The 22040-nt window shown below is 36.5% G+C and overlaps 1 protein-coding gene across 1 annotated transcript in view; it reads left to right on the top strand.

Moving 5' to 3' along the window:
* Window positions 1–22040, top strand: part of ELP1 (elongator acetyltransferase complex subunit 1) — a 65726-nt gene that overhangs the window by 2471 nt on the left and 41215 nt on the right. The window contains exons 2-11 of the mRNA XM_044000901.1: window positions 3289–3451; window positions 6004–6156; window positions 7779–7860; window positions 8835–8915; window positions 9774–9859; window positions 11627–11726; window positions 12892–12982; window positions 15759–15882; window positions 17958–18051; window positions 20537–20767. Of these exons, the coding sequence (XP_043856836.1) occupies window positions 3302–3451; window positions 6004–6156; window positions 7779–7860; window positions 8835–8915; window positions 9774–9859; window positions 11627–11726; window positions 12892–12982; window positions 15759–15882; window positions 17958–18051; window positions 20537–20767 (1192 nt within the window). The 5' untranslated portion in view covers window positions 3289–3301. The remainder of the gene's footprint in view (window positions 1–3288; window positions 3452–6003; window positions 6157–7778; window positions 7861–8834; window positions 8916–9773; window positions 9860–11626; window positions 11727–12891; window positions 12983–15758; window positions 15883–17957; window positions 18052–20536; window positions 20768–22040) is intronic.

The following is a 22040-nucleotide window of genomic DNA, read 5'->3' as shown; positions in this document are numbered from 1 at the left end:
GCAGCAGGACCTGTAGACATTTCCTATCACCTGCAGCAATTAGAGTAGAAAAGAAAAATTATGTTGTTTGTTATGCCATTTATCCTAGAACAGGTAAAATCTAACTTAAGACATGCCAAGGAGATAGAATCAATCAACAGGGAAAATTGATAGAATATGAGGTTAAGGAGAATGAATATTTCAAGATAACAAAGTTTTGAACATGGAATACTGATAGTGTTACTATGGATGTCAAGTCAGCAGGAGGTAAGGTTTTAGGGGAAAGATAATGATTTTAATTTTGGTGTGTGGTACCCATGTAGAGATAGATGTCTTATAGGCACTTGGAGATCTAGATGTGGAACTCAGGAAAGAAGCTGGAGCTGGATATATAGATTTAGAAGATGTCTTCAAAGAGATAATAATTGAAAATTTTAGATTAAATGGGATAACCGAGGGAGAAAATCTGGAGAGAAAAGAGTCAGGGACAGAATTTTGTGGCGCTCTCTCCAGAAGAAGGAGGGAAGAAGAAAGCAGATAACAAGGGGATTAGAGAAGAAAGATTAAACAAGATGAAAACCAAAGGAATGTGGTTTCTCTGAAGCCAAGGAGGAGTTATAACATTTCTGTAACTCATTCCATTTTACAAAGCTCTTTAACTACATTAGCTCTGTTTTGTCTTATGAAGAAGCCCTGAGAGGTACATACTGCAGTTATCCTTATTTTGTTTGCATGTAAGGAAACAGAACTTCAGAGGGGTTGAGTGACATGCCGGGGATTTCACAATGAGTCACCTATCAGAGTAGGGTTTGACTATAGTTCTTCCTGATGCTGTTTCAGGCACTTTAGCCATATCTCTATAATGTGCTCTATAGTCTTTAGAACCAGAGTTCTTAATCTCTGGGGTCCATGAACTTTAATATTACTGGTTTTCTTTCTAGTCCTATGTATTTTTTTGGGGGGGTGAGGCAATTGGGGTTAAGTGACTTGCCCAGGGTCACACAGCTAGTAAGTGTGTGTTAAGTGTCTAAGGTGGGATCTGAACTCAGGTACTCCTGACTCCAGGGCCAGTGCTCTATCTACTGTGCCACCTAGCTGCCCCTAGTCCTATGTATTTTTAATAAATTTAAAAATATTATTCCAGAGAGTTCTATAGACTTTGCCAAACTGCCAGATATGTTCACCCCCTTCTCTAGAAGGAGTAATGAAATGTTCTAGAAAGGTGGTGGTGGTTAATTGTCCTTTGTTCTTGACAGATGTCCTGACTTGCAATGAATTGGATTTAAGTGAGGAATGGCTGTGCAAAGTTACCAGCCTCACGCTCTCCTCCAGAACCATCTGGGTCCAGTGGCAAGATATATATCAGGACAACTGGAGATGGCCCCAATGTTTGAGGCAATCAGGGTTAAGTGACTTGCCCAGGGTCACACAGCTATTAAGTGTCAAGTGTTTGAGACCAGATTTGAACTCACATCCTCCTGACTCCAGGGTCAGTGCTTTTCCCACTGTCACCCAGCTGCCCCCAACAGAAAGGTAGAAAAGAACCAAAAAAAAAGGCCTTTGGATTTGGCCTTTAGTAGGTTGTTTATGACCATGGAGCAAGCAGAGATGGGGAGGGGGAAGAGTTAGGTAGCAAGGCATTAATGAACAAATGAGTAATGAGGAAGTCTAGATATGTGTAGACAGAGTTTGAGGGTTTTTGTTTTTAAGAAGTTTGGCAGTGAAGGGGATGGAAAATTGATCACTTTCTGGTTTAGAGTACAATTGTCAGAAACTTTTTAAAGGCTTGGAGAGGCCAACGTTTACATAAGCTAATAATGATAATTGTAGCCAGCATTTATAGAGAGTGCCTATTATGTGCCAGACACTGTGTTAAAGCACTTTGTCTCATTGGACTGGGAGGTAGATGCCATTATTATCTGCATTTTACAGATGAGGATACTGAGGCAAATAGAATTCAAATGACTTATCCAAGGTCACACAGCTAGTAAGTTTCTGAGAAGGAACCAATGAAGACAACTATCAGATGTTCTGGAGGTAGCAGGAAAGGGGGTAGGATCAAGGGTACAATCAGAAAGGTTTTTAGTTTTCTTTCTGGTAATGTTGAGAAGTGCCAAGAACATGGTCAGGTGGGGGGGGAATGGGAATATGATGGGTAGGCTGTGTGAGGGAACTCCTGTCAGATGGCTTTGAATTTTCTCAGTGAAGTAGGAAGCTGTCACCTACAGTCTGTATGGGGAATGGGGATGAGGTTGGAAGCTTGAGGAAAGAGGAAAAGTTTAAGATGAAAATGATGAGATTTTGGATACATGTAAGAACCAAATCACTTGCTTGTTTGCAAAGAACAGAAAGGGCAAAATGTTTTGAGATCTTAAAACTATTGGGATTCTAGTGTTTGATGTTCACTTCTGCCATAAAATTAGAACTTTCTGCTACTCTAATTGCAAGTCTTAAAGTGATCTGCATAACAAACTTACTGTATTTAATTTTTTAAGTTTTAAATTTGATGTTATAAAGGTTGTTTTTAATCAGTTCAGAAAGCTTATATCTCCTGGGCTGTCTTATGAAACTTTTTCATAGTATTGGATTGGAAAAAAAAATGCTTGCTAGGAGGATCTATTTTTTTTAAGCAACTTTTTATGAAATCATTGAACTCCTAAGATATTTTTCAAAGTGGTAATTTTATAATGCTTTTTGTTCAGCATAATTTGTACATGTACTCCTTTGATAATTTAGGAACAAATTATCAAAGATTTTACCTGGAAATTACCTTGGAAGCCATCAGGTCCAACTCCCTCATTTCCAGAGAAATTAAGTGACTTGCCCAAGGCCATACAGATACTTTTACTTTGTTTTGTATGAGAACATACCTTTTATCACTCATTTGATAATATATAGATTATATTGGGTTATTTTTACTTAAATAATAGCAATCCATAGATAAAATGTTTTAGGTGTTTTCAATATTTGAAGTATCCAGAATTTTTTCTTTCAGTGCTAAAGAAAAAAATATGAAATTCATAGATTTGCTTGTTTTAAATGGCAGAGCCTGAAATAGATTTCAGTTCCTTACCTTCTGTTATATGCCTCCATATAATATTTGGGGTGGGAGCAGGGAATGGAGGGAGAGGCCATGTGTGAATATATATCTGTGCAGTAAGTATTGTAGTTGCCTGATTTTCTTTTCTAATATTTTTTCCTGATAACCCATTTACTCATAAATATGAAACACTTATTTTGACTTAAACTTTTCATTTTCCTTTTTTGATTGAATGCTGTTTAAGTTTGACGGTTGATTTCTCCCAACAGTCATACATTCACCATGCGCAACCTAAAGTTACTTCGGACCTTGGAATTCAAGGATATTCAGACTCTTGGGAAACCCCAGTGTTTTTCCCTCCGGACTGATCAGGGAACACTGCTCATTGGCTCAGGATACGGGCTTATAGAAGTGGATCCTGTTGCAAAAGAAGTAAGTCATTGTGGGAGAATTTTATGTCATCTTGTCATAGCCTTTTTCTGGTTATTCTAAACTTTCTCCAGATAGGTTTTAGAGGCATCTTTTTTTTTTTTTTTTTGGCGGGGCAGTGGGGGTTAAGTGACTTGCCCAGGGTCACACAGCTAGTATGTGTCAAGTGTCTGAGGTGGGATTTGAACTCAGGTACTCCTGAATCCAGGGCCAGTGCTTTATCCACTGCGCCACCTAGCTGCCCCCCCTAGAGGCATCATTTTAATTGCATTCTCCCTTTAATGAGAAATCCCTACTGACCATAAAAGGTATAGTTATTTCAGGTCATGATCTCTTTGCATTCTCGGTAGACTAGTTCACAGAAGTTTGGCATAAGATTCAGGAGATAAATGTTTTATATGTATATGTAATCGGTATTCTGTTTCCACTGAATTAATCCTCATTTATGGTACATATTCTTAACATGTTTTGAGTAGTTACATTCTTCTTTTGTTCTTACATCTCATGGGACTTTAATGGTGGGGAGGTGGAGACCAACTTTTTCGTGTACTGGTGTTACAGGTTCATATTAGAAATGACTACTTGCTTGAATTGTTGAGTGAAATGGCATACACCTTGTTAAGTTAATATAAATTTGGGTTTTGCTTTGTGAGGGCTTGTGGGTTCCAAAATTGTTCAGAAACTGCTAGAATTGAGAAGTGGTAGAGCATAGTCATCAGCAGTGGCCAATGTGATGATTTGCTTTTCTTGACTATATTTATTTGTTCCAATGGAGGTAAATTCATTGAGAATCGACAAGGATATCTGAAAAAGAAAATACAAGTGAACTGAAAGGAACTACTGGAATGCATTTTTTTTCTTTTTTCAGATTCCTATACCACTCTTGTAAACAACTTGTTGAAGCCCTGGTATTCACTTTAGTTTTAGTCCCACTGCTTATAGTTTTTGAACAATTAAAATCAAAATCTTAGTATTTCTGAGTTGGAATGGACCTCAGAATACAACCTTGCCTGAATAGTCTCGTAAAGAAGTTCTTTTTGCTTTTGGACAGAACCAGCTTATTAAGATTTTTCCCCCCTTATGTCTAATTAAAATCCTTTCTAGAGCTTCCACTGTTATACCTAAATCTGTCATCTGGAATGAAATGGAACAAGTCAATCCTTCACATACTTGAAGACAATTACCAACTCTCTCTTAAGTCTTCCCGTTTTTGGTTAAACCATCTCAATTCCTTTAACTAGTCCCTCCTGATCTCCTGATCTCCTTCCCCTGGACATTTTATGGCTTATCCATTCCTGAAACTGAAATATTTTTCACTTATCCAGATATATTCTAGATGTGTTCAGGGCAGCAGTACAGCAGGGTGTTCACCTTTGTTCCAGATACTACGCAGCCTAAAATAATATTTGATTTTTTTTTCTTTGTCATATCATCCAAAGTCTGCTAACATTCCCAGATACTTTTCACATCAACTCCTCCCTAGTGATATTACCTCCATTCTGTACTATGCAGGTAATTTTTTAAAGTCCAAGTGGTAGCACTTTAGATTTATCCCTGTCCTTTTAAAAAATTTCAATTGAACTTATTCTAGCCTTCTAAAATCTTTTGAGACTCTAATTCTGCCAGCCACTGTTTTAACACATATGTATATCTATGCTTCCCTATAAGCCACTGATGAAAATTTGAAAGAGTAAAGAGCCAACAGAAACTTAGGGCATTCTTCTACAGACCTTTCCTCAGGTTTACACAAATCCATTAGTCTCTACCCTTTAGGGCCAGTTTGGGGTTCAGTTAATTCTAAGTATGCTCAAGTATTGTCATTTACAGCACATCTTTTTTTTTTTTCCCTTCAAGGATAGTGTTAGATATCTTGTGTACATTCTTACTGATATTCATATTTGCTATACCTATAACATCCCTTGGATCTCTTAGTTTACTAACCCTCCTCAAAAAGGGAATGAGATTGATGTTGAGGGACACAACAATCACCTCCATTCACAAAACATTGGTTTAATGATACATTTTAGAATTTTGCCTGGAATTTAAGGGAGGGTGACTATACTGCAACGTAAAGCATTCATTTTTCCTCTTCAGAAAAATGTGACCTTTGTCCATATTCAGTTCTGTAGCACCTCTCCTGTTTTATCATAATTGCTGGTTTTTTTAATCACCCTGGGATGTAATTTGCCTGGGCCTATTGACTTGAACTCACTGAAAACACCTGAGTGCTCAGAATGCAATTTCTGCCTAGAACAAACAGGATTGGTTTGAAAAAGTGGAAATCCTTTTAAACATTGCCTCTTGTTTCATGTTGCCCACTATCCTACTTTCTGCCTTTTGGGAGGGGAACATTTAGTCTTCGTACTCTTTCAGCTTTTACCCAATTGTCAGACAGAGCTTATTACCATTAGCTTGCCATCCTTCTGAATAGATCTCACTGACTCTTTACTTGTTATGCTCTTTGTAAATCCATTAAACAATTATGATTTGAGTGTTCTGTGCTGTTTTAAGAGTCTTGATTGTCTCATTTGTGTCTTCTTTTCTTTGTGTGAAAGGTAACCTGTGAGATTCCCTTGATGTCACAGGGCTTTCTGCCAGAAGATGGCAGTGGCTGCATTGTGGGTGTCCAGGACCTGCTGGATCAGGAGTCTGTGTGTGTGGCCACAGCTGCGGGAGATGTCCTACTCTGTAATCTCAGCAGCAGCCAGGTAAAAGGAAGTTGAATAAATGTCTGCAGTAACCAGAAAAGTGGCCTGCTGTGTCCTGTATTTACAGTAGAACTTGATTTGAACCAGTTACAGTGTTCTTGGGAGTGTTTTTTAGAAGTGAATGTCACTGCATTCCATGCTGTCACCATATACTTAAGAGAGTTTGTATACTGACTCTGGCAGCGTTTAAAAAGTATTCCTTGGCTAGAACCATACAGAGAATTTATTTTGTCTTCTATTGACAATTCATAGAACCTTTCAAATGAGAATATTACAGTATTGACAAAAGCTCTGCCTTGTGCTTTTATGTAGGTTGACCATTTCCAGAAAATGTGATCCTAAGTTGTAGTTGTTTTTTAGGTCTGAATTTATTAATTTATTTAAAATAACTAATGTGCCTTTTTTTTTGGTCATGAATGCATAAGTGCTACAAAGTATTAAGCCTAATGGTATATTCTCCATATCCAGAAAAACAGCTGTGGAGTCTGAATGCAAATTGAACCATACTGTTTCTACTTTTGTTTTTGTTTTTTGAGGTTTTTCCCTTTTGTCCTGATTCTTATTTCACAGCATGACTAATGCAGAAATAAGTTTAATGTGGTTGTACATATATAACCTATATCAGATTGTGTTCTGTCTTGGGGAGGGAAGGGAGGGAGGGAGAAAAAATTGGAACTAAAAATCTTCTGAAAACAAATGTTGAAAACTATCTTTACATGTAACTGGAAAATAATAAAATACTTTTATGATTAAAAAAAAGACTAATGGGGTAAAGTAGCTTTTAAACTCATTTCATCTTCCTCTATTCTTAGATTGTTGCTGCAATAAACTTTACACTTTTTTAGGTATATAGAACCCCCTCCCCCCCTTCTTTTGTAACAGCATTTCCAGATTAGTGACTTGGGTTCCCTAATCCTTTTTGTTGTCTTGTCTTTCTGTTTCTCACATCAGCTGTATAAATTGTCTATTATAATTCCAGATCATTTTATGGATCAAAAGTGTATTGGATTTCAAATTTTAATTCATTCCAATAAGCATTTATTAGGCGCCTGTCAAACATTTGTGCTAAGAATGCAAAGACAAATTTAAGAGTCTTTGTCTTCAGGGAGGTTATATTATTGCAGGAAATGAGGAACCAACGTGCTTAAATAAATAGAAAATAATATTGGTGTTGGGAAAGAGTCCAAAGAATTGAGACTGGGAGAGAATTAGGAAAAGCCTCTCATAGAAGGTGTCACCTGAGCCTAGACTTGCAGGAATCTAGGGATTTCAAGAGACTGTAATAAGAGATGGAATGTGCCAGAAATGAGAGACGACATCCACAAAAGCATCAAGACAGCAGGAGTGATATTGTGTAAAAGGTATAGTAAATAGGCCTATTGAGCTAGAATGGAGAGCTTTTGGAATCAGCTCAGAAAGATAGATTTGAGCCAACTTGAGCAGCTTGTATTATTTATTCCTTTATTTAAAAGGAAAAAAAAGCTTGGGGCTTAAGGGGTTTTTTTTTGGGGGGGGGCCTTATTTTGATTCAGGGCTAGGAAATTTAAATAAGCACTCAATTGCTCCCAGTTTATGGTCCTTTGAACTTCAGCATTTCACTTTTATTTTCCCGTGTGTTTCAGCTGGAGTGTGTTGGGAATGTTGCCAGTGGTTTGTCTGTCATGAGTTGGAGTCCAGACCAGGAACTCGTTCTTCTTGTTACAGGTTGAGTTGTCACAGCTTACCTACACTGATCCTCTCATAAAGTATTCTAACTCAATCTATTGGATCTTCCAGTTGTTTCTTTTTTTTTTAAATGGCAAAAGAAAGACTTTGGGGGGGAAAAGAACATAGCATCATAGTCTAGGGGGCATCTTGTTTGTGTCCTTACAGCACATAGAATAGTGTGCTCCTAAAACCTTATTTTCTTAGTTTGTGGAAAGGGAAAGCAAGGTCATAAAATCTTTGCATAGGTAAGAATGCAATGTATTTTTCTAGTAAAATCACTATTAGTAAATCTCAAGATGCTGTTTGTTCTTAACAGCTTGAGGCTTAATCCTATATATGTAGTCTGGTATTTCAGATCTAGGAATCTTGAGGTACCAGAGTGAAAGATACCCTTATCAAGAGATTTTTTTTAAAAAGATCCTATTTTTCCCTTTCATATCTGTCTGTGTTCCCTATGTAATTGTGTCTGTAAACAGATTACTTTTAATAGTGCATTGCTGGCTTCCTAAGTATTCTTTGATGAATAGTAGTAGTTGATATTCATGGAACAGAATTGTGATTCCTGATTGAATTACAGGACTAAGGGAATGTGTGTGTGCCCAAATATATGCATGACCATTAGCGCGACAGGCTGAGAAATGAAAGGAAATATTAGAATGTTTTGAGTTATGAGGAAGGAAAGCTTAGTACAGTGGCTAGAGAGCCAGCCTAAAACCGAAAACAGCTGCCTGCAGGTTTCACCTCTGATCCTTCCTGGCTTCATCTCTAAGTGCTCTAGTCACCTTTAAAAATACGAATTTCCCTCTCTTAGTAGAGGGAATGTTCACTTAGGAGTGTTGTTTCATTATGAAATTGCGCACCTAGTTTCCTAAACTTCTGAGTAGTAAACATTTTCTTTGGGGAATAAATGTTGTCTTTAGGGAATAGCAAAAACTTCATAAGCAAAAACTTTTTTTTTCTTTTCTTCACAGGCCAGCAGACCTTAATTTTGATGACCAAAGAATTTGAACCAATCATGGAGAAGCAAATCCATCAAGATGATTTTGGAGAAAGTGAGTACAAGTCTAACTTTGAAATGCCATTTCGTCTAATGCTTCTAATTTTTAAAGTTGGGCACTAATGACTTTGCCTTATTATAAGCAAATAATTGTGCATGGTACATGAATATCAAATTAATGACTGAGCATGTGTGAGCAGACATTAATGAATGACTGGGAGACGGGGTCCCTCTTTGAAAACTTAATCTCCTCATTTTCCCACATCAAGGAGAAGTCTCAGAGTTGGTTTCTTGGGCAGAAGCCCAAGAGAGGGAGAGAATTTGGAACTGAAAATAAAATTGAATTAAAGTTTTTAAAAAACATCAAGGAAATTGAATGACAGCTGGTAAGTCAAAAGCTTGAAAACAGTAAATTTCATTTTTATCTTTTCCAGTAATTTGCTCTTTGTTCATGGATACATTATTTTAAAAAATGCCTACTTGTGGGGTGAGATAAGATTACTGACCTGCCTTACCAGAAAGATTGTTAGATGAATCTCTAAAATAGTTTTAAAGAACAGGGAAATAGAAAGTGCTTTTAAAAATTCTTCATAGTAATAAGTATGCATATTAAGAAACAAGGTATTTCAGGGCAGCTAGGTGGAGCAATGGGTAAAGCACCGGCCCTGGATTCAGGAAGACCCGAGTTCAAATGTGGCCTCGGACACTTGACACTTACTAGCTGTGTGACCCTGGGCAAATCACTTAACCCTCATTGCCGTACCAAAAAAAAAAGAAGGTATTTCACTGTGGGTCAGTTAAATGAGAACGCTAAAAGTTTAAGTAATTATTGATTAATGGGAAATAATGGAAATTTTTGTTATTTATCTGGCTTAATTTTTTTATCTTTAATGTTTTCAAATTTAATCTCTAGGCAAATTTATCACTGTTGGATGGGGTAAAAAGGAGACTCAGTTCCATGGATCAGAAGGCAAACAAGCTGCACATCGCAAGCAAATGGTAATTAATGGCTTTCTGTATGACAGTATCTGTCAGTTAAATGGAGGGGTAGTCATGAACATGCAAAGATGATTTATTTTCTGTTATTTCTTTAATATTAGTTTACTGGTTTTTACTCTATGGTAGTGAATTGTTATTTTTTTAAATAGCTGATACACCAGCTATCTGCTTAAATGTGAAGCACACATAATTTACTAATATCTCACTGAGTAAAAGTAGACCAATTTTACCATCATTGCAAAATTTACTATACTCAAATGAATAATCTGGGGGAAACCACATAATTCTTTGGTCACATGATTTCTTGGATTTTTTTCATCAGCTATATCTGGCCTCCTTATGCCATGCCTAGTTTGAAGTGGCAGTGTCACCCTTCAGAAAATAGACACAACTTATCTAACTATTCATAAAATATTTTCGTTTTTCATCAAACATTGTGCTAGAAATAGGGGTGCCTTCAGATTTTTTTCTCTGAAAACTGCTTTATCTGCAAGTTGGTTTAAGTTCTCTAATTGAGTTAAGTGTATTGTATGGCATCTCTATATTTAGGTGACTCAGAATTTGCAAAGAAAATTTTAACGAGCTATGCATTCTAAGACATGGGGATTCACAATATCATCAACATTTTCTCATGTTTCCCTTGTTCAAATCTTATATAGGTGTTTTTTCTATTTTAAGGTTAATGCAGCCTTTTTATACTTCTCTTATTAATCTTTGCCTTAACACAAATTGAATCTTATAGTATGGTTCCTGTGATATAACCAACTCTTTTTTTACTGTTTGCTTTTTTATACAGTGTTTATAGACTAAAGTATTCCACTGTATTTTGACTTAGTATATCCCATTCCCATTCCCCCTGTTGTTAAACTGTATTTGTTGGTATGTTTTCTGGAGGGAAGGTGACATCTTCAGGGTTTCTTAGAGCATATAGCACAAGTACCTTTTTAATGCCACCCCCCAGATATACTTACAGAATAGAAATGCACCATGGCATCAAGGGTTACTTTATTGAGGTGCAGACGGTTGTGCGCACAGCAAGAAAACATTTTATTTCATGTCTAATTCATTTCATGCTCTTTCTTCCAGTGTTAGAGTTGCTTGTTGCCTTCATTATTCCTTATAATCTCTACTCTCATTTCTCCTGATGGCAACTCTCTTCTTTTTTCTTGTCTCTTTTGTTTCTTCTATGCTGCTTGTCTTTCCTATTAAAAAAAAGAATGACTGTTGATAGATAACTACCAGTCACCACACAGCACTCCTTATACTACTGAACCATTGAACTGACCTGCTGTGGGAGGCAGTTTGTCACTGGATAGAATATTGGATGTGGAGTTGGGGAGATTTGAGTTTGTACCCCACCTCAGGTACCTACTGTATGACTCTGGACAAGGCACTTAAACTCACAGGATTATTGTGAGAACAAATAAGATGATATTTATAAAATGCTTTGCATAAAATGCTTCAAAATGCTGCATAAGTGTTATTAAATATTATGAGTCATTGAATATAATCTTCAATTCTAAGTCTGTTCAGTGTTGTTTCATTATTGTTAGGTGTTTTAGGGTCTGCTGCTTCATTGCCAAAGGAGTAGTTGGGGTTCTATTTATTTACTTGTACCAGGGACCCACCACATCTGAGTATATACTAGTTATGGAAGCATTCGAGAAAGATTTTTAATAACCAGAGCCCCTTTTATGATAGGGGACATGCATTGTTTCATGTATTTAAATGACATTTTTTGTCTCACCTCTTCTCTTCTTCACTCAGAATGAGCAGCCTGCTTTGCCCTGGGATGACCATAGACCGCAGGTTACCTGGAGAGGGGATGGACAATTTTTTGCTGTGAGTGCTGTTTGCCCAGAGACAGGTATGGAGATGAACTGCATCCACATGTATTCTTTTTTTTTCTTTTCCTCAAATTGTCTCATTTCATTTGGGGATAATTGTTTCTAATTGTAAGTTTCAGGGATGCCTTTATAAATGCCAAAGAATTATAGAATCCAGTTGATGAAAGGGGAATCAAGAGTTCATTTGGTCCAGAGTCTTAATGAAGGACTGAACCCTCCTACAGTACCTCTGATTTTGGTTGTCTGAATTATCTTTGACTATTTCCAGTATTAGGCACTTACTACTTTTCAAGGCCTTCTGTTCTATTTGCAGTCACCTCTAATTATTAGAGAATGCTTCCTAAAGAATGAAGCCAAAATCTTTCTTCTATATTCCACCCATTAGACCTAATTCTTTCCTCTGGAGATAATTGTGTCTGATTTCTATGCCATATAATCTCCCTTAATATATTTGAAGGGCTATCACCTCTCCCCTGCCTCTTCTCTATTCCAGGCTAAATAGCAACTGATTCATTCAACAATTATTTATCAAGCAGCTATTATATATAAAACAGTACTTGGCACTGTAAGGGATGCACAGGTGAATAAGATAACACTCCTGCTCTGTAACTTACATAACATGGTTTTAAGGCTGCCTTCCCTATTCATTATTTTGTCAGAGACCCTCATTAAGTATGGTGACTCAGAAAAGTAGGTACTTTTCTCCCTGTCTTATTTCCCTTAAGTTACTAATAAGTAGATTTTAGTTTTTCAATAACTTAATATTAGGAGCTTGTTTCTTCTCTCTTTCTAATAAGGGTTTCCTTAAAGACATAATGTTTGTGTGATCATCTTTTTTGAGAGATAAGATTTTTGCTGTCTTTTTAAAGCTTAGTTTGTCTTTTGAATACAAAATTTGAACTGGTCCCATTGCGAAACAAGTGATCCAACATGGGATAGATTCTAAATTCTAAAAGGCTTAAGAATCTAGCAGAGAACTGAATCTTTTTGTGTGTAAGCTTATATATGGCAGTTAATCTTTCATTTATGAAAGAATTCCTCAAGAAGTTGCCAAAGTGACAATAATTTATTGCTTCCCTTCATTTCCTTGGTGTTGTCCTCCCTCCCCCCCCCCAGCCACACACACCTTTATTCCATTCTTCTGTAAATATTGATTTACTCTTTTTCAAACAATCTACTCTCTAGGGGCTCGGAAAATCAGAGTATGGAACAGAGAGCTTGTTTTACAGTCAACCAGTGAGCCTGTTGCAGGACTAGGACAAGCATTGGCATGGAAGTAAGTGGAGAAAATATTGCTTTGTTTGCTAGCTCACAGTTACTTCAAAACCTTGACATTTCTTTTTCTGGGCTCTATTAAAACTCTAGTGAGGGTAGCCATGTAGAATGGCAATGCTGGTAGATTTTTATGTATTCTTTGTCATCCGTCTTCGATGAGGTCTGACCTCACTGCTATTTGTAGATCTTATTTGGGTAAAGGTCAGACTTGCTTCTCTATCAGAAATGAGCCTTGAAAAAGATATTTATGTTTGCTATTTCATCTCTTTTTATACCATAATCTCTTTTGTGTAAGTTCTCTAAACAATCTAGTTCCTGGTCATGAAATAGCTCCTTAGAAGTACCATCACTCATGATGGGAAATGCTCTCCAAATCCAGAAAAAAAAAAGAACTGTGGAATCTATATGCAGATTGAACCATATTATTTTTCTTTTTCTTGTTGTTATTGTTTTTCTTTTTTGATGTTTTTCCTTTTTGTTCTGATTCTTCTTTCACAGCATGACTAATGCAGAATTATGTTTAATTTGATTGTACATATATAACCTATATCAGATTACTTGCTGTCTTAGGGAGGGGGAAGGGAGGAAAAGGAGGGAGAAAAATTTGAAACTAGAAATCTTATAAAAACAAATGTTGAAAATGACCTCTACATGTAACTGGAAAATAATAAAATGCAAGTGTTAACCTATTATTGCTATAACATATGGTAACATTTGAACTTAGAGATATCCAAAATTTGTTTCTATTGCCTTGCTTCTTCTTAGATGACAATACAAGGAGCAACTTTACCTCAAACAGGTGGCCCTTGGGCTACAGTATGCACTCTATTCCAGAACCAGATTGAAATGTAATTGGGAACTATTTAACAAAATATGTAATAATACAGTAGAACAAAGATAATGTTTATATGTGTTTTTCTAATGTGGCCTACACGTATCCTTATATTTGGTTAATGGCCTTCATTTCTATTTGGGTTTGGCACCACCACTTAGCCTCATTCTGTGAAGCAAACTTAAGTAGAGAATTGAACCAACACCTGTAAAAAAAATTTTTTTGTTTTTTGTGGGACAATGGGGGTTAAGTGACTTGCCCAAGGTCACACAGCTAGTAAGTGTCAAGTGTCTGAGGCTGGATTTCAACTCAGGTACTCCTGAATCCAGGGCTGGTGCTTTATCCACTGTGCCACCTAGCTGCCCCCAAAAATTTATTTTTAAACTACATTGTTTTGGTCATACTCCTATCACAAAATAAAGAATTGTACAATTCTGTTTTGTTTTATGCCATATAAACCTTTCACAAGGAATGAGTGAGAATATTTCATTATGCAGAAGACTGGATTAAAAATCGGTGATTGGGAGGCAGCTAGGTGGCGCAGTGGATAGAGCACCAGCCCTGGAGTCAGGAGGACCTGAGTTCAAATCCGGACTCAGACACTTAACACTTACTAGCTGTGTGACCTGGGCAAGTCACTTAACCCCAATTGCCTCACTTAAAAAAAAAAATCCATGATTTTATTTTGATTACATAAAATTGAAAAACTTAGACATGAACAAAATTAATGCAACTATAATAAGAAGGGAAGTGACCAACTGAAAAGAAAATCCTTATATCAGGTTTCTCTGCTACAGGTCATATATCCAAAATTTGTAGGAGCCAACATGAATATATAAGACCCAAATACAGAAATGGTCAAAATATATCAATATACAGTTTTTTGTAGACTCTTTAACAGCCATAGGAAAAGATGTTCCACATTACTGATAATAAGAGAAATGCAAAAGAAGACAACCCTGAGATTTTATTTCACAATCAATGATGGGAGATAATTACTGGGGATGGGGATGACAAGCACATTGATACATTGTTGTATAAAATGTTCTGAACACAGAACAAGTAGCTTTGAATTGGTCCAACCATTCTGGAAAGGAGTTTTAAATTATTCAAATAAACTAAAACATCCATACAGACTTCTGTTACACATTGAATTTATTATATTAAAAGGAAAAGCAAGCAGTTCATAATAAGACTCACAATTTTGTATACAATCTTCTTTTTCTGTTATACTTAGTAACTTATGTGGAAATTCCAATAGGAAGGAGCAGTTGAAATAAGGAAAATTCTGAGCTGATTATTTTAAGGACTTGTAAGAAGGACTCAGGAATGTAACTTCCACTTATTTGGAAATCTAGTGAGAGTGTGATTGAAAAGAGTGGTAAATCTTTAATGTTTGCAAAAGAGACAGACTATTTTGGTTCTGTGACTAAAGAAATGAAGTCATTTAACATGGATATTTTATGGAAATTTTAAACTTTTTAAACATATCACTTCTTCTTACCCCACTGATCTCTGAAATAGTCCCCTCTCTTGGAACAGAGTACAATAAATAAAAAAACCTAATTGACCATTTCTGAGAAAGGATGCCTCATTCCATACCTATAGCTCAGTGTCCCTCTTCCAAGAAGAGGAAGGCATACTCTCCACTCGGTCCTCTAAAGGTTTGCTGTATTGAAAAGAGTTGTGATGCCATTTAATTTGTTTTCCCTTTTTGTTCTTATAGTCATTGTGTAAATTATTATTCTTGTTCTGCTTATTTCCCAACTGTCTCTGCATTCTTTACATTTAGTATTTCTTACAGTGAAATATCATTTCATGATATTCATATACTACAATTTGTTCAGCAGTTCCCCAATAAGTGGGTACCTTTTTTACTTCCACTTTCTTTGCTATTGAAAAAATCTCTTGGCCTTATTGTAATACTCTTTTGGTTTGCTTTAAGGCCTTCTGGTAGTTTGATTGCATCTACACAGAATAAACCTAACCAGCATGATGTTGTATTTTTTGAAAAAAATGGACTTCTTCATGGAGATTTTATACTTCCTTTCCAGAAAGGTCAGGTAAAGGTAAGTAAGTAGGTGCATGATGAATCAATATTGAGCTTACCATGTTGAGTGAACTTTCTATAGCCATAGGAAAGCTTTATGCTTGTCTTCAGCATAAAAGGAGAAGTCTTATTAACTTATATTAATTATTAATAAAACATGAATTTTTAATAAGGAAAATCAGTTATAGCTGGCATTTCATTCAGCAGCCATTTATTAAGCACCTTCTTTATGTAACACTACATGATTCCTTTTTTTTAAAGAGATAGTTTTTACTAAGTAGATTTAAAAAACAAGCTATGTCCCCTTTTCCTTGATTGTGTTGAGAGGGACAAGTTTAACTTTTGTCTGTTTTAATGGGACTGATATCATGGCTTGGTAGATAGAGTTGCTTCTGGAATTCATTTGTCTAGTAAATATTTGTTGAATTTTCAGGATCCTTTCCCTTGAATATTATGAACTCTTATCATAGAACCATGCTTATAGCTGATAAAGCAGCTATAGACTGCATAACAAGTATAGCTGCTCTTTTGGCAGTTACTTACATTTCTTCATCTCAGGATTTAGTTGCTTTTGTGCTGTTTGCTATACCTGGAACAAGTCAAGTCAGTAAGAATTTAGTTAAGGCCTACTATGTGCCAGGTACTGAGCTAAGCCTGAGAATGCACTTCTCCTTAAAGTTTCTCTCTTCCTATGGCAAAGCTCAGGTACTATCTTCTGCATAAAGCTTTTCCTGATTCCCCTCACAGCTAGGACCCCCCCCCCCTTCTTCCCAGACTACTTTGTACCTAACTACTTTATATATACTTGTATTTGTTTATTTTATATTTTTACAGTATGTATTTATATAAGTAATTGTTGTCTCTCCCAATTACAATGGAAGCCCCTTACAGTGGGGACTGTTTTATTTCTTCTACTTCTGTATCTGTCATGTTTGTTGTTGTTCTGTCACGTCTAACTCTCTTTGTGACCCTGTGGACCAATTGTCCAGAGGTTTTCTTTGCAAAAATACTGGAGTGGTTTGCCATTTTCTTCTTCAGTCTTAACGCAGGCAGACTTTAAATGACTTGCCCAGGATCATACAGCTAGTAAGTATACAAGGCCAGATTTGAACTCTGATCTTTCTGACTCCAGGCCCAGGGCTCTATCCATTTGGCCATCTGGCCACCCCACCTGCCACGTAGTATATGCTTAATGAATGTTTGCTCACTGCTTAAAGTACAGATTTTATGAATAAGCAGGTACTTAGTAGGTTAGGTGGCTACTCTTGAGAATTAATCTTGAGGTTGGACTCGTTCAGAACTTTGAAGCAGACTTAAAAAGTTTAGCTTGTCAAATACATGGGACTGTATGTGAAATGCAATCTCTTAATTTGAAGCTCAGAATTTTAAAAAGATAGAGACAGGCATACAGACATTCTTTTCTCTGAACTCTTCAATGTAGTTTGCTTACTGTTTCTAGCAGTTCAAATGCAGTTTTTATTTTAATAAATAATGTTAATATATTAACATATAATCTCATTCCCTTCTTTGTGTATGGGAATGTTCATTAATGTTTGCCCCCCCCTTTTTTTTTTTAAAGAAAACCTTATTTACATCTCCACTATGGGTGCTTGTTGTTAAAAACATGATTCTCATTGAACATAGGCATTGAATAAATGTCAAATTGAATATAATTGCTTGGACTCATTTCTTCCCTTTTAGATATTAATGGTTTGACTATTCAGGCAGTGTGCTTTGTATTCTCATATCACCCCCAAGTTTCCCTGAAATAAAACTGTATTGGAAATGAATGAACTGTATTGGAAAATGGAATCCGGGTAGATTGTTTTTATTGTTGATATTACAAGAAAATCACCTCATTACCAAAGCTAATCACCAGTTGAAAATCAGATTCCACCTTTGAAAGCACCTTAGTTACCACTGAGGTGTTAGTTGAGATCTTGTCAGCTAAGCAGCCAATAAGGTTCTTGGAGCACTTGATTTGTACAAAGAAACAGAAACCTTTCCAATGCTAGTGAGTCTTTGTTTTTTGGAAACTTTAGTAAAAAGTCAGTAATAGTTCAAGTACAATAACAACAGAATCTTTCTTACCAGGTAAATGAGCTGCTATGGAATTCAGATTCTACAGTCCTGGCACTTTGGCTTGAAGACCTTAACTGTGAGGAGAATGCAGGGCCAGCATCCTATGGTAAGAAGGTGTAGAGTCACAGCTTTCTTTATCCTGAGTATGGATAAAAATGTTAGAATGGCAGAAAAGACAGGAGATCTCTTTTTTTATTCACAGACTTCACAATGCCCTTACTCTCTTCTACCATTTACTTAATTATTTGTTTTTAATAATTATGCAGGTACACGTATACAGACAAGACAGTTTTCACTTTATATAAGTGGACCTTTCTGCAGACCTTTTCTGTAAAGCAATGTTTATGTAACATTAATTTTCACGTGGACATGAGGAAGGGAGGGATGTTGGAAAGCAAGAAGAGGGTTGAGCTGATGGTGGAAGGGGGCCAGTAGATGATTCAATGACACAAAGAACACTTGGGAGGCAAACACATGGGGGCAGGCCAGAGGAGCAAGACAAAGGTCCCTTCTTTCAGCAAAGAAGTCTCAAGCTTGCCCCCAATCTAGCAGCTGGGGAGTGGGCTCTCTGCCCATGTGTTCTTCTGCTTTCACTTGGAGATGATGTGTGTTTTTCGGGAGGGAGGGGGGTGTTTTGTTTTTTTGGTGGGGTAGTGGGAAGCTGTGGAGTGCCAAGCTCGGGCAGGAGAGGGATGAGAGCATGGCACAGTACAATAAAGTTAACATAGGTTTTTTTCTGTATTGTAGATTTTTCAGAATTCTTTACATAAAGTTGAATTTGCATAATGTGAATTTACATAAAGCAAGAACTGTCTATATAGAGAACTGAGTCCAATAAAAAAGAATAAAAGCAATTGATAAATGGTCAAAGGATATGAATAGACAGTTTTAAATCAATAAGTTATCAATAACTATATGAAAAAATTCTCTTAAGTCACTAATAACTAGAGAAATACAAATTAAAATAACTCTGAGGTACTAAGCTATATGTAATAGATTGTTATTATGACCAAAAAAAGGAAAATGACAAATGCTAATGGGGATGTAGCAAAGGAGACACATTAATAATTGTTGGTGAAGGTATGGTCTAGTGCAATCATTCTAGAGAGCAATCTGGAACTATACACAGAAAGCTATTAAATTTTGCATGCCCTTTGACTTAGTAATACTGGCATTAAATCTATACCCCAAAGAGATTACATATGTAGAAAATAGGTACATATGTACAAAAATAGTTATGGTAGCTTTTTTAGTGGTGGCAGAGAATTGGAAACTGAGGGGATGCCTGTCAATTGGGGAATGACTGGACAAGTTACTGTGTATGAATGTGATGAAATTTTGTATTATAAGAAAAGTTGAAGAGAATGGTTTCAGAAAAATCTAGGGAAACTTTTTTGAACCAAAGGAAAGTGAAATGAGCAGAACTAGAAGAACAATGTAAAAATAATCAATTTTGAAAGACTTATTAACTGATCAGTAGTGACTGACCACTATTCCAAAAGACTCATGATGAAGCACCTAGCCACCTCTAGATATAGAAGTGATGGACTGAGGGCAGACTGAAGCTTCCTTCCTTTCCTTCCTCCCTTCTGTCCTTCCTGACTACATATTTGTAATAGGTTTTATTTTTCTTTCCATCTCAGTGGGAGGGAAGGGAGAGAATATGGAACTGAAAATAAAATTCAAAATAAAAATAAATGTTTCTTCTCACCACCACCCTTTCCTCTCTGTTTTCCAATAAGTTTCTTTCTTAGGGGACTCTTGTTGCTAATCTATGTTTCTTACTCAGCTAAGTACTTTTGTACAAGAATATGACCAAATTACTACTATCTTGGCAGTGTACCTTAATTTCAGGCCAAGTACCTAGAAGCAAATAAAAACCTCTGGTGCTGGACTTACAAATCTAAATACGTAGTGATAGCAGTAAGTTCACAACTATATCAAAGGTGGAGTTTTTTTGTTTTGTTTTTGTTTTAAATTTTTTTGGTGGGGCAATGAGGATTAAGTGACTTGCCCAGGGTCACACAGCTACTAAGTATCAAGTGTCTGAGGCCACATTTGAACTCAGGTCCTTTTGAATCCAGGTCCGGTGCTTTATCCACTGCGCCACCTAACTGCCCCTATTAGTTATTTTTAAGGACCACTTGCAGAATCTTGCCAAGCTAATCTTCTGTAACTCTGTTACTCTGTGAACAGCCCTCCAAGAAAGAACATGTTCTTGTTTTAGAATTACTTCTTCCTCTGTAACTCTATTGCTATGAAATTCAAATCCAGGATAAAAATAAGCATCTTTATGATTCACTTTATTGGTACCTGACATTTTCCTTTCATAGGAACCAGTCTTTTAAAGGAATTATCATTTCTTGTTTCTTTTTCCCCGCAACTGAACCCTCCTTTTTAACCCCCCCCAAAAATAGGTAAGCAAAACTTTTTAGACTACTTATTACCATATTCTACTGTAGTTGTCAGTTTCTTTTTCACATCAAATGGCCAGAGAGCCCACACTTTCATACTCTGGCAAATAATAGGAAGTTTGGTCTTTCTAGTCAAGTCTGTATGGCTTATAACAGCCATTTCATTTTCTTCTGTAGTTCAGCTCTGGACAGTTGGAAACTATCACTGGTACCTTAAACAAAATCTACACTTTAGTAATTGCAAAAAGAGCAAGATTGTGTCGCTGACCTGGGATCCAGTGACTCCCTACAGATTACACGTCCTCTGTCAGGGATGGCATTACCTCTGCTATGACTGGTATTGGAGCACTGACCGGAGCACGGGAGAGAATGCATGTGACCTAGCAAATGTGGCTGTCATTGATGGAGGTAAGTCCCTTTTCGGAAAGTTGGATATCCTCTCTAAGTGAACTACTGTACAGAGGGAGAAAAGAGGAAGATCTAATGATTAAAAAAATGGAGGGGTAAATCTTGAGACTTCACTTCTTGTTCCCTCCTGGGACCAAGTTCCTCAGTGACTTTGTTTCCTCGTGTTATATGTGTGAAACTTAGCCAACAGTGCAGATTATAGGGATTGTCAGTTTCCAAAACATGTTGAGTCTTTTTAGAAAAAGAACTGACATTTAAATGGTTAACTTGTTAGCTGTTGCAAAAAAGAAAAATGAATTCATATGTGAGATGGTAGCGGAATTGTCTGTAGTGCAGAAAACTTTGATAACACTGCTGTCGGGGTTTAAGAATTATACCTACCTTATAGATTTTCTTTGTCATAATGAAAAAAAGTACTGTATAGTAATTTGTACATAAGATACTTTATCTGATCTGTGATATAATAATAATAGGTAGCTTTTATGTAGTGCTTTAATGTTTGCAAAATATCTTACAAATATCTCATTTGATCATCAACAATCCTGATGGCTAGGTGTTATCATGATCCCCATTTTACAGCTGAAGAAACTGAGGCAGGCAGCAGTTAAATGACTTGCTCAGTCATACAGTAAGTGACTGAGGCTGGATTTGGACTCAAGTCTTTTTTTTTTTTTTTTTAGTGAGGCATTTGGGGTCAAGTGACTTGCCCAGGGTCACACAGCTAGTAAGTGTTAAGTGTCTGAGGCCGGACTTGAACTCAGGTACTCCTGACTCCAGGGCCGGTGCTCTATCCACTGCGCCACCTAGCTGCCCCTGGACTCAAGTCTTCTTGACTTCAGTCACTGTACCACCTAGCTACACAATTCAGGTAGGGAGAAATGTTTTATAATAGAGCATTCACAAATGCTCTGCACAAATCATGTGTGGAGAAATGCTTTATAGTAGAGTTTTACCATGTTTTGGTTTGTATGTATTACTTAACTGTAGGGCACTACTTGAGGTTTAATGTTAGAACTCTAATGATCGCATGTGGCTTGACCAATGGCACATGAGACTTTAGGGCTTTTACGAAGATATGGCCAAAATGAATACATAACCTGGATATAAAGGGAGATAGCATAAGTAAATTAGAAGAACATGGAACATCTTTCCTATGAGTTTTATGGAAAGGAGAAGAATTTAAGAATAAACAAGAAATAGCATTGTCAGATGTAAAATAGCTAATTTTGGTTACATTAAATTAAAAAGGGTTTGTACAAATAAAACCAGTATA

The sequence above is a fragment of the Dromiciops gliroides genome, chromosome 1, assembly GCF_019393635.1.
Source record: "Dromiciops gliroides isolate mDroGli1 chromosome 1, mDroGli1.pri, whole genome shotgun sequence".
Taxonomy (NCBI): Eukaryota; Metazoa; Chordata; class Mammalia; order Microbiotheria; family Microbiotheriidae; genus Dromiciops; species Dromiciops gliroides.
Note: the sequence above shows the minus strand (reverse complement) of the source record. Positions and strands in the feature narration are given on the sequence as shown.